This window comes from Falco naumanni, chromosome 10 (genome assembly GCF_017639655.2).
Source record: "Falco naumanni isolate bFalNau1 chromosome 10, bFalNau1.pat, whole genome shotgun sequence".
Classification (NCBI taxonomy): Eukaryota; Metazoa; Chordata; class Aves; order Falconiformes; family Falconidae; genus Falco; species Falco naumanni.
Genome location: NC_054063.1, coordinates 34,734,388 through 34,746,652, shown reverse-complemented (window position 1 = coordinate 34,746,652; position 12,265 = coordinate 34,734,388). Strand labels below are relative to the sequence as shown.

General features: G+C 39.6%; 1 protein-coding gene across 2 annotated transcripts in view; it reads left to right on the top strand.

Annotated features, from left to right (window-relative positions):
• Window positions 1–12,265, top strand: part of PTPRT (protein tyrosine phosphatase receptor type T) — a 453,762-nt gene that overhangs the window by 187,332 nt on the left and 254,165 nt on the right. For both annotated transcript variants that reach the window (XM_040608979.1, XM_040608978.1), the window contains exons 5-6: window positions 350–465; window positions 2,057–2,231. In XM_040608979.1, the coding sequence (XP_040464913.1) occupies window positions 350–465; window positions 2,057–2,231 (291 nt within the window). The remainder of the gene's footprint in view (window positions 1–349; window positions 466–2,056; window positions 2,232–12,265) is intronic.

Below are 12,265 nucleotides of genomic sequence, written 5' to 3'. Positions count from 1 at the left end.
TTTTGACCTTTTTAGAAACACAATTTTCTGAAGAAATTACTCAATTACTTTTTATAGCAAACAGTAAGAAATTGTGCTGATGACCGTGAACTTGTGTTGCGATTTGATCGAAGTGTCTGTTTTTAGATGTGCCAGAGCTCTGTATGATCCCTCAGGCCATCCTCTGTCAGATCGATCACCCACCTGGCTCTGCAGCGAATGGTTAAATACTGAGGCACAGCTTTATTTTGCAAAATCAGTTTGTCACGGATAGGCACTAATGCTTTGCTGAGTGTTTATGTCTCTGTTGGTGTAACACAGTCAAGTACTGCCTTGCTCTACCCTTGCAATACTTTGCATCTTTTGTTAGGAAAAGCACCTCATTTCCTACGACTTCAGAACGTGGAGGTTAACGTGGGGCAGAATGCGACGTTCCAGTGCATCGCTGGGGGGAAGTGGTCCCAGCACGACAAACTGTGGCTCCAGGTAATGTGCTCCTTCTGTTGGTTTGGGGTGTTTTTTTGGTTTGGTTTAGTTTTGGTTTGCGCTTTTTTTTAATGGTGGATTTTTTTTTTTTTAGTTGGTTGGTTTGTTGGTTCAATTTTGGTTTGTTTGCTCTTTCAAGTGAATAAAGTAGGTAGGGGCAGTCTGGGTGGTGGGGCAAAATCTTTTCATCAGGAACCTATGAGAACAGCCTTAAACTGTTTCTAGGTGAGAGTTTAAGGTGACAAAGTACAAGATAATGATACAGAAGATGGAAAAAATGGCCAGTGACGTTCAAAATTTTAGTTTCAAATAAATGTCCATGTACCTGTAAGGACTCAGTTGTAAAACAGAAGAGGCAGAACAGGTGAAATAGCCCTTCCCGTCTGCTTTATTAGGCAGTCGTCTTTCCTGTCACCCTCCAAAAATGTCCTCAGCCCAGAGTCAGTGAGAGTGTTAAGAAGGAAACCTACTCAAAGGTCTGAGATTACTACCTGGATGGTGAAAACAGGCAAAACCAGTTTGTACCCACTGTATTTCTTCCTCCCAGTTTTCTTTGGCTGCCTTGATAGCAGCTTGTACCTTTTAGTCACTCATGAAAAGGCCAGAAGATTCCCTCTCTTAATGTCTATATTCTCATCCTGCTGGCTGGACTTGAAAGACTGGGTTGTGCTACTCAGGTGGGTGTCATAACAACCTTAAGGACTCATTTGCTGTTCTAAAGTTAGAAACGGAATATATATCACACTGAAGATATGGAATGTGTGTTTCCCATTGAAGGACAAAATTATTTCTTCTGCCCTTTGAAGTGCTCTGATACATTCTCTAAAATGGAAATATTTAATGAAAATAGCCTTCGAAACACCCCAAAAACTGATTACTGGAAAACAGCAAAACAGCAGTGTGTTTTCCTTTGAAACTCCCAATAAACTCAACCAATTGAGCAAGTTCAGGTGTTTATCCTGTGGAGACGTTTTATTACTAACTAATTCTTCATCTGTTGCTTTTCCAGTTGGGAAGATGTGGTCTGGCATTGATAGAGAGGTTTATTGAGGAATGTTGGACATGTAAGGATGTCTCCCTATCCAACCGATTTCTGTAAATTGGTCCAGAATCAAAGTTTTACATCTAAAAATGCCAAGTTTATAAAATTTGTTCATTTGTAGCATTTTCCCAGGTCTACACAAACCATTCAGTTTTATTTTCATATCCTAGCTGGGCCTCTAAATATTCTGTGTAAAATTGCACAGATGATGCAGAGCCAGAGATGTCACTCTCTAGCCTTTTCAGTAAATATAACACATCAAATGCCCAAGTATGTTTTAGAAATCAAATAGAAGTGAAAACCTAAATATATGTGCAAGAATTTTTAAGCCCTTAAATTTCAGTTCATTTTTTGAATTGTAAATTGTAAATTTTTCAAGGGTATGGCTAGCAGTCCTCTCTTGAAAATGGGTGCTTGTATAAGATCTAGCCTAGTGATGTGAACATGAAGGTCTGAGCAATGTTAAGAAGTATAGCAGAGAATGAATTACACGTGAATGTATGATATCTGTGTCTTCATAACTTGCATTATTTTTGTCTGCCTTTACAGCAGTGGAATGGAAGGGACACAGCATTAATGGTCACTCGAGTGGTCAACCATAGACGTTTTTCTGCTACTGTCAGTGTAGCTGACACCTCTCAACGCAGTATCAGCAAGTACCGATGTGTCATTCGTTCAGATGGTGGCTCTGGAGTTTCGAATTATGCAGAATTAATAGTGAAAGGTAGGTTGCATTAAAACAGCGAGTTTATTCAAGATGGGTATTTCCTCGCAGATGGCAGCTATTTACAAAGCTTGACATCATATTGGACTTTCTTCTTTCATTCATATTGAACTTAAGTAAGAAAAAATTGTAGAACTGGCATGAATTTCAGTCATTTTCTTAAATGTTTGAACCAAAACTTTGTCTGGATACAGCCCTCTTCATGAGGTTTTGTAGTAATGCGTGATGACTATGGGTACTTTCACTGTAGTCAGCTAAACAGTTTGGTTGTCAGCTTCATCTGCCTTTCTTTCCAATATTTTATAAGGCATAAATAATCTTGTGATGGAGCATTGCATGTCACAAGAGTCTGCTCAGGGCTGCTGGGAGTAAATGACGGGATTGATTCTCCGATGTCCTGAAGTACGCAGTAGTAACATCAGTAGTTCTTGAAGGATGCTGGGGTTTTAGCCTGTTATTTTCTTTGACTCAAGAGCTGATACTGTGCCTGACACATGCAAGGTGTATCTTAATCTTGCCTTCATGAGGCATACAGTGGAGCGCTATTTACTGCACTGCCTTTTTTTGTGTGTTGGTTGTTTTTTTAAATTATTACTTATTTATTTACCCATTTACTTATTTGTTCGTTTATTTATTTATTTATTTAAACGTACCCTGATCTGCACTGCAGGGATCCTCACCGACTCCTAGGTAGAGAGATCAGAAGGTGGCATAGTTGCTCCTGAGACATTCTGTGTTTGGGATGGGGGTGAAGTGAGGTGGAAGGAATTTGAGGTATGGGTCTGCTCACAGAATGTAATTGTGTTGATTTAAATGTTTCACTTTTCTGTGAAAATGGGGGGCTGCTGTAGAAAAGAGATCACTTTTTTCTGCTATACTACAGTCTGCCAACGTATTCTGTCCTTTGATCACTATACTGATGCCTTTACAATGCCTTAAATATAGCGTTGCATGGTGCAGATATTCTGACTATACAGTTTGGGAAGAGAACGCTCCTAGTAGATGCCAAGTGCTTTTAATTCCCACTCGGTGATCTTGCATCTTGTTCAAATCTGGAGGAATTAATTCATGATTAAAATGGAATTGAGTTGCCAAGAGTAGCATATCTAGTACTGTACCATAGCTAAATAGAGGGAAGGCAATCTTCCAGAGCAACCAAACACCAGAATATGCAAAGTTGAGTAGGTGCCTGATGCTTTCATGTTTATTGATTGAAGAAAGGAAAAAATAGAAGGATAAGTTATAAACATAAATGGTTGGATGTCCACCAAGAGAGACATTGATAGATTCATTGCTGGATTACTCAGGCAGACAACAAGGTAGAAAAAAATTTTAGCAGAGTAATATTGTTTAGGGGAAGGTGCGCTCCTCTGCTCCGTGTTCCTGTTTAGTGAGCAGGTAAGGTCAAGTGCATCATTTGAGGTTAGTTTGATGCAGCACTGTGAGATGCTGAGATTGCATGGATGAGTGCTTCCAAACAGTCTGACTAATTTTAGTGTGGATAATAGCAAATTTGTAATGCGTGCATACAGGCTGAAATGAAGGCAAATTGGAATTGTTTAATTCTGAAGAGACGTTTATTGAATTGCAATAATGTACTTGGGCATACATTAAATTAGTCTGTAATTGAAGTTTTGCTCAATTGATAGTCCTGCCCCTAAACCCACTAAATCCAAGCTAATACTCTGCTTCTCATATGCTTTCTCTTGATCAGCTAAACATAAAATCATAAAGGATTTCTTGCAACAAAGCTTAAGGTTTAGAAGTGTATCTGTGTATCTTTTTAATGTAAAGATCTGTTTGCTTCCCTATGCGTAAGATGTTTTATTGTACTATTGAGAAAGGAAAAAGTAATTTATGTTTCTTAATATTGAATTATAGTATTTGGTAGAAGGAGAGAGAGAGGTTTTGCTTTGAAATACATGTACTTCTACACCCTGAATTGGAATAATAGATATCTATTTCAGCAAATAAAATGATCAATGGAATTAGACATGCACCACCTTCTGCCGCCCACCCCTCAAGTCCTCCCCTTGTCTATGTGGACATCTTTACTAAGAACAGTGTATTATTGTAATGCAATTACTGGAAATTTTACACAAAAGATCATAACTTTATTAGTTTCGAAGCATTAAAGCGTATTTAGTGGCAGGGGCTACCTTTGTAGTACTGTGAAAATGCTTTTATGTAGGCAGCTATTTGCTGTATATGCTAATACTTTTCAGAGTTCTGACTCTGTTGCAAGGCTTGTATAAATGACAATACATTTATTCTTCTCTTTGCACTCTAGAATCATAATAGTCAAGCTAAAGAAACCTATCATTTCCATCTGTACACCTTACCATCCTTTGGTGCTCCAGTGGAAATAGCTCTTCTCTCTTTCTTATCTCTCACTGTTGCACATGTAGTAATTTAATACAATTTTGTACAGGGCAGTTTTCAAAAAACCCAGAGATTCTACATCTTGCTATGCTGATCACATATGAATGGAATGCTTGCCTGTAATTTTCTTTTAAGTAAAATCTGTGTGGCGATTACTCATTTTCTTAAGTGAATGTAGGTTTTGCTTGTGTAAAGATTGTTTAAAATACTGTGGAAATTGGCTGGAATCTTATAATTTAAGGTCTGTATCAATGATAGTGGCCTTGCAGGACACCTGTCGTATTATGTGAGGTTGTGAGTAACATCTCTGTGTGTGTATGGAGGTTTGTTTGCATCTGTTGGTTTTTTTCCTGATCCCTTTCAGATATTCTGGATGCTTAAATTAATTACTCAATATGTGGTGGGGATCCATGGAGAGCTGATAAAGAAGGAATATTACAGCATCTGTAACCTATTTTTCGCGAGCCAATTTTTCTGAGATTTTGACTCTCCAGGAAGTCCATCAAAATTATGTTGTTGCTACCTGATGCAAATTCTCTTAAGGCTCGTACATTTTCTTAGAGGGGGTCTGTTCTGATACTGCCGGGGTAGGAGAACTTAACAAAGCCCCTCTACGGACCTCCAAGGGTATGTTCTAGTTCTCTTCAGTTTTCTCTTAGTGGATTGTCAAAGTAGTTCCTTAGTCAACACAGATGAAAACCAGTCTGTCTCTTAACCAAGTGGCTTTCTGTCATCCTTGTAATATTTGGGACAGCTTACCTTTTATCAGTCACTCTTTTCTTGAGGTTTTTAGATGTGAGAAGCCGATGCCTTTGGTGATCGGGGGAGAGGTGATTTCTTTTTTTGGAGTTGCTTACTATTTTTCTTTAGGTCTTTTCTGGTGTGATGCTTGTGTCACTAATTGCACCATCTATTTATTAATTCACCAGGTACGCAGTGGAAACTGCTCTAGGGATCTGAGTCTTTTCCTAGTAAGTAGACACTGGAATTTTTTAAAAAAACACAACAACAAACAAACAAAACCAACCACAACAAAAAAACCAAAACCACGAAACAAAAAACCAAACCAAACCCAAACCAAAAACGCCACAAAAACCCACAACAACCCCCCCATCAAGTTATCAAGTAGAGATACTTAAGTGTGAAAAGCATGCTGAATAATTAGACATTTAAATCTATGTATTTGAGCTTCTCCCATATTAAATATGCTGTGCAAATTCCAGATTCACAAATATAAGGCAGACTCATCAAAATACAGGTATTTTGACTATCTCAGTATTTATTATTGGAGCTGTGTCCAGAATAGCTTCAGGTAATTATTAAACAGCAAGAAGTCCTCTTAGTAGAAAGAGCTTTCTGGAACTTTAAAGTAGTAAGATATAACACCAGCTCCGTTCTACAGCTGGGCCTGATCTTGCACTGGAGCTGGCCCTAGAAATGCCACCATCAGGCCCTCGGTAGGTTGCCTTGAATAAAGCAAGTGCAGTGAGGTGTGAGAATGTGTAACAGGGTGTTCCATGTGTACTCTAGGGTACAGCTTGTTCCTCGGATGAAAATATAATTGCCTTCAATGTAATTGTTCAGGATGCTCACAAACTCTAAAGTCTTTCACTTCAGATAAAGCAATTAATTACTAAGAGAAGTGGTGGGTCTGAAAAAGTTTCTTTAAATCTTTTTTTTGTTGGTTTGTTGGTTTTTTAAAAAATATATTTTCATGCCTCTTGCATAGAAAGTTCTGTACCCCAGGATATTAATGCCAAATGTACTCATTAAAACTAACATAATATTCTTGGTATCACGGGGTGATTTAACTACTGTTTCTATGGTGGTACTCAAGTCCATCCCCATGTTTCAGTCGGGAGGCTGGGGGAGTTGGTATGAAGATTAGACAGTGTGCTGCAAGTATCCTCGTGTGCTGTCAGGATGGCTGGAAGACCAAGTCCATCCCCTCCTTTGGAAGCATTTAGGAGATAAGCTCAGCTGTGGTATATGTGTGGTTTAGATTTTACTGTTAAAAAAGTATTTTGTCTCGTATGCATTCATAAGTTCAGATAGGAATTTTCATGCCTTCCAGCTACTTATCAGACTCATTCAGATTGCAGAAGTTGCTGGGTAGGTTTGAATTCATCTGCCTGTGTAATGTACATTAATCAGGGTCCTCGAAGTTATCACCTTGCGAACAAGAGAAAGTCTCTCGCTGGTGCTGCCAGCAGTATCGGTAGAGCTGTGATAATGAGGGTCGCCCTCAGGCTGTGTGCTATCTCTTTCTCTATTTTTTCCAGTTTACACAAGTAGATTCAGTCTGCAGAATTTGCATGTAGCATACCATGAGAAGCATAGATTTGATAAAGCATGTAATGATGTTGCTCTTTTGAACATGAAGCTGGCACAGAATGAGTTTTGTGTGTGTGTGTGCATGCAAACCATTTCTGAAGGTTATGCTGCCTTTGAAATTACTGCACAGGGGTGAATGGCTTCATGATCGTAGGGTGCCTGAAAAAGCCACTTACATGCCTTTATTTCTTTGTAGTCACAGTGGTGTAAGGAATGTAATACTCCTTCCTTGGTGTTCGCATCTGGCTGGTAATTACTTGAACTTGTCATAGCTGTTTAATCGTCTTGTTTGGTGTAGTCCAATAGCAGTTGCTTTAACTCCGTTTTAATCATTAAGTGGATGTGTGGTGAGAAGAGGGGAGGCAAAGAGATTACAGACTCTCACCGAGAGCTTTAACTCCACTTTCTCTTTCAGTCCAACTCATTATGTCTGTGAAGTGCATGGGAGAGGTGTGAAGGCAAAGCCATTGTTTCATAGAAATTAGGAGTTAGTGTGAATGATTTGTGTCCTTTCAAAAGGAAACATTTCCTTCTCCTTATGTATAACCTCCAAATTGGAACTTGGAAATGAAGCCATTTCCTTGAGAACTGATTAATGTATGCTTTATATACAGGATCCAATTTTTAGAATTGCACTGAGTGCTACGTGGACTTGCAATCATGTTTCAGCATGCATATTCCTTCTTTCTTACTTTATATTAGTCAACAGGGTATACATTATAATAAGTGTATCCAGAAAGAATATAAAGCTGGAGCTGGGTTACAAGGAAGGTTCATAAACTAATGGTGTATTGACAATTCAGTCAATATTTCCCCCATTTTTTAATATCTCTTTCTTCATCAGCCTTTCTGTTTCTGTGTAAAACAAGCAGGGATTGCTGTCTTAAACTTTGTCCTGATTGTAGCCACCTGGGAAATGATAACAGCTTTCCTATCACACCTCCGAGTTAGGTTTCAGGAATTTCATGGAGGATGATTGGCGTGTGGTGTTTGTGGGGTTTTGTCTTCGGGTTTTTGTTTGCTTTTTTTTTTCCCAAGGCAAATATAAATTCAAAACTTCTGGCCTTATTCTGACTGAAATTTTACCTGAGACAGGTACAGGGGTAGGCATGGGATGAACTTGCTTGGATTTGTTTGTAAGGTTATATTTCCAAGTATGATGTAGCTGCTGATGTGTAAAGGTCTTGATTAAATACAAGATATAAATGCAATAATAAACGGAGAAAGAATAAGGAATAATCTTTTTGAAGCAGAAGGAGTTTGAGTGGTTACAATCCTGTTAAATGCTTTTAATTCAAGAGAAGTCTCTTGAGGTATCATCTGTTGCCACACTTGGATGTTGGTGAACAGTCTGGTATGACTTAGGCGTACTTGGACACTTGCGAGAGAATTGTTGGCTATGAGCTGTTATACTTTTCAGAACAAAATATTAACTTCTGTCACAGCAGAAAACAACAACCGAACAAAGTAGTGCTTTGCTTCATATGAAATGCAGGCAAGATGCATCAGATTTCTTAGTATGAAAGGGTGATCAGTGATATGAGATTCTCGAAGAATAAAGCAGCAAAACGAAGTGTATTTACCATAGTGAGGCCCATAGATCCCATCTGTATAGGAGAACCAAATTAATTTTCAGTGAAGGGAATAGACTGTTTCTGTATATGCAAATGCTTCAGACCATGTGATTATTGGAACTTGTGAAAATTCTGCAGTGCTAGACACAGTGTAAGAAGCATTCCTGCTGTTCTGTTTCAGAAATGCAGTAGTAATTGCAGATAATAGGCTTTCTGCAAAGGTATTGTATTTGTTGTAGGGCCGGTGAAGCAAGAAGCTCAAAATCACCTGTGGAAAGGACAACTTATATCCTGAGCAAGGTACTGATGAACTCCCCAGCCATCTTTGCCTTGCTTTAAGCTTTACTCTTTGTTGGTAGCCTACTGTAAATCTGCTGAGTGCGTGGTTGGGTTTCTTAGGATGTGTGAAATGTGCACCCAGCTTTTATTTCTATTGTTTTAACAAAATTTTCAAAGCTAGATATAAACCAGTTAAAAGCAATTTGCTGGTTCCTTACCTTACGTTGATTTATTTTACTTGGCTTTTTTTTCCTTTGTACATCTTGAACCAGCTTTTTTGATTGCGTTGGGGTCTTATCCTTTCTTAAGCAATCTCTCTTGTACTCAGCCTTCTTACAGACTTGCAGGTCTGTGTGTTAGACACACCCTTCTACCTCCTTTTCTTTCAGCAGAACGCTGCATACGCTGAGACCGATGGACTCTATGGGTAGTTGTTAATCTGCTCTGCTGGATTTGGAGGTTGGCATTTACAAGCTGAAGCTCTAATCCTCAGGTAAAGAAGGTTGCAAGTTTTGGAGGAAAGAATGATGGAGCTTTGTAAACACCGGACGGTTGAGTTCAGAGCTAAGGATATTAGCAGTACGGCAGTTCCAGAATTTTTTTTAGCTTGAAAGTTAGGAGATGACAAAAGTCTTTTGAAGTCTGTTGGTGGTGCTGAATGGAAGCCATTCAGCAAGCTTGGGTTAGGTATTCTGGTGAATGGAATTTTTGAAGTTTGCATAGCATTTGCCTCTGAATGATGGAGCTAAACTGCTCTGCTGTCGAAGCCAGTATAGGGCTAAGCTCCAGGGAGAAGCTGGGTGTTGGCTATGTTTGCATTTGCCCTATCTGAATGAAGAGGTTAAAGAGCATGTTTCTGCATTAAGGAAAGCACGATCGGTTTGAAGTTAGTTCCCCACTCAACTGTGAGACTGAGGCAAGAAAATAGCCAAAATTGCAGTTATTGAGATTTTGCAGTCATCCTTCTCCATCTCTACCCAGTTGAAGAATGTTTCATTTTTCTGAGCAAATAATTTCCCAGCATCTGTTCTAGCTGTGAGATGATGGAATACACTTCTCATCGAATCACCACCCTAAAATCTGGTGTGTTGTTTTTTAGCTTTCATCTGATGTGTTAATCTTCTGCCGTGCTAAATACCACCACTTGTTCTCCTCTTGTGCTGGGACACTGGTTCAGATCACACCCTCGCTGTTACCCCTGTCCAGCTGTGACTTTTAAAGAACACTTAAGAACTAAGAGCAGAAACCTGCTGAGCAGCAGTTAAATAGGGGGACGATTACAGCAAGTCTTGCAACTATTTTAATAATTAGCCTATGAATTCGAGAAGAAAAAAAGCCACATTTCCTGGCTCTCTATGGTCCATGCTGCCTGCTGAACAGCTATGCTCAAACACCTTCAAGGTGAACCCTGTAAACCTCTGGCTTGGCTTTTCCACAGACCTCTCCTAGTGCTGCTGGGTTTTTTTAACTTCCTTTTTATTATGAGTGATTTGAATTTGCAGCATTGTGCTCTGCTACGCTGCATAAATATGTAAAAACCCCTCTCTGAAGAAGTTATTCCAGTCCTCTTTCTTCTTTTTATCCTTTTTTTTTTTTTTTTTTTTAACCAGGTTTCTCTCCAATGCATCTCTTGCCTGCCTCTCTTTCTCAGCAGGAAACTTTCCATCAGTGCTTGTTTGTATGTGAGGAAGATGCAAATAGCTGCAAGACTTAGGCTATCTCTCTTTGGATCCTATAAATCAGTCTTTGCACATGCTTTACTGTCCTATTTATTAGCCTGCAGCTAATACTGAATTACATGACAGACTACAACTTACAAACTGTTTGTTCCCTCAGCAGGATACAGACACAAATTAAAATGGAAGAGGTTTGGATCGCCTGCTTCCTTAATTTTTTCTTTTTTTTTCCTTCTTATTATGGCAAATCCTTCTTTTGTTGCTGCTGCTTAGAAGTTTTTGACTGACCCTTGTGAATGCTGCTGACCATATCATATTGCCTTTTCATCAGCAGTATGGTATTAATCAGTCTTCTGACTCAGATTGCTCACTAAATAGTGATTTGCCAGTATTTCCATTATCTTGAGGCTGAAACTTTAAATAAAAACACATTTGTGCTTGCTTTTACATTGTTTTCTACCATCTCCCTTTTACTTAAGCTTACTTCTGTTGCCTACCTTTGCTCCACTTGACAAGTTTTGCAAATCATTTACTTTTGTTTGCCTTGTGTCAGCAATATGGTACTTTCAGGCTGACCTGAAGCTCAGTGTGTTGGGTTTGTTGCCTGTTGGTTAGGCCATTCAGATAATGCAGCAATTGCCCAGCTTCGGGAAAGCGTTATGATTAGTTGTAGTCACAAACCCATACGGTCTTGAGAACTGGAATCTTGTAGTGAACAAGCATTTTCTATAAATTTCTATATATCTAAATATGAGAAGTTCTAAGCATAATACTTTTCCAGTAATTTCTTTTTCAGGATTTAAAGTGAGGGATGTTCACTTGATGTCGATGATATGTGTTCAAAGCTCTGAGAGCATCGGTCTTGGTTTAGTAAATGGCCTCTGACAATGGAGTGCTCTGTGTATTTTCTACTGCCTACTGAGAAAGGACAGGACTACCTTAAAAACTATACAGGTCAAATGACACACGTTGAAGGCAGACTAGGCTTGACTCCACTACTTAGAACTGAATTACACTCTGACAGTATGTATTGGGTCTGGCTGAGCCCCATAGCAGCCCTGGTAGTGCTGGGCTTGTGGCTGGCAGGGTGGCGATAACACCGCAGTGTTTGGGCTCCTGCTGAGCGTCCTCACCAGCATTGCCCATCACCAGCAGGCTGGGGTGGGCAGGGGCTTGGGAGGGGACACAGCCAAGGCAGCTGAGCCAAAGTGATCAAGGGATATCCCATACCATATGACATCTGCTCAGGTATAAAAGCAAAGAGAAAGGGGGAGCATTTGTTATTTACATTTGTCTTCTGCAGCAAACACTAAGCATGCTGAAGCCCAGCTTCCCGGGAAGGGGCTGAACATCGCCTGCTGATGGGAAGGAGAGAGTAACACCAGCTGTTTTTCTTTGCTTTTGTGTGCACAACTTTTTGCTGTTGTTTCATTAAACTGCCTTTTTCTTGACCCACAAGTTTTTATTCATCTTATTCCCTCCCTCCCCGTTCTGCTGAGGAGGGGACTGATAGAGTGGCTTGGTGGGCACCTGGCGCCTAGCCAAGGTCAATCCACCACATGGTAATTCGGAAAAATACACTTTTTGTCTGCAAGGTACCATCTTTTCCCCATATGTGTGGTCCTCTCTGAAGCACTGCCAGTTAGATACAATTTAGCATTAGCTAACGCTGCGTTTAGTCAAGGAGTCCAAGAAACTCATTCTGTCATAGAATATCCTCAGATCACCATAATTCCTTTTTATGTCGCCGTCTTGGAATCGCAGTATGTTATAGTCTTTGCAGTAGGAT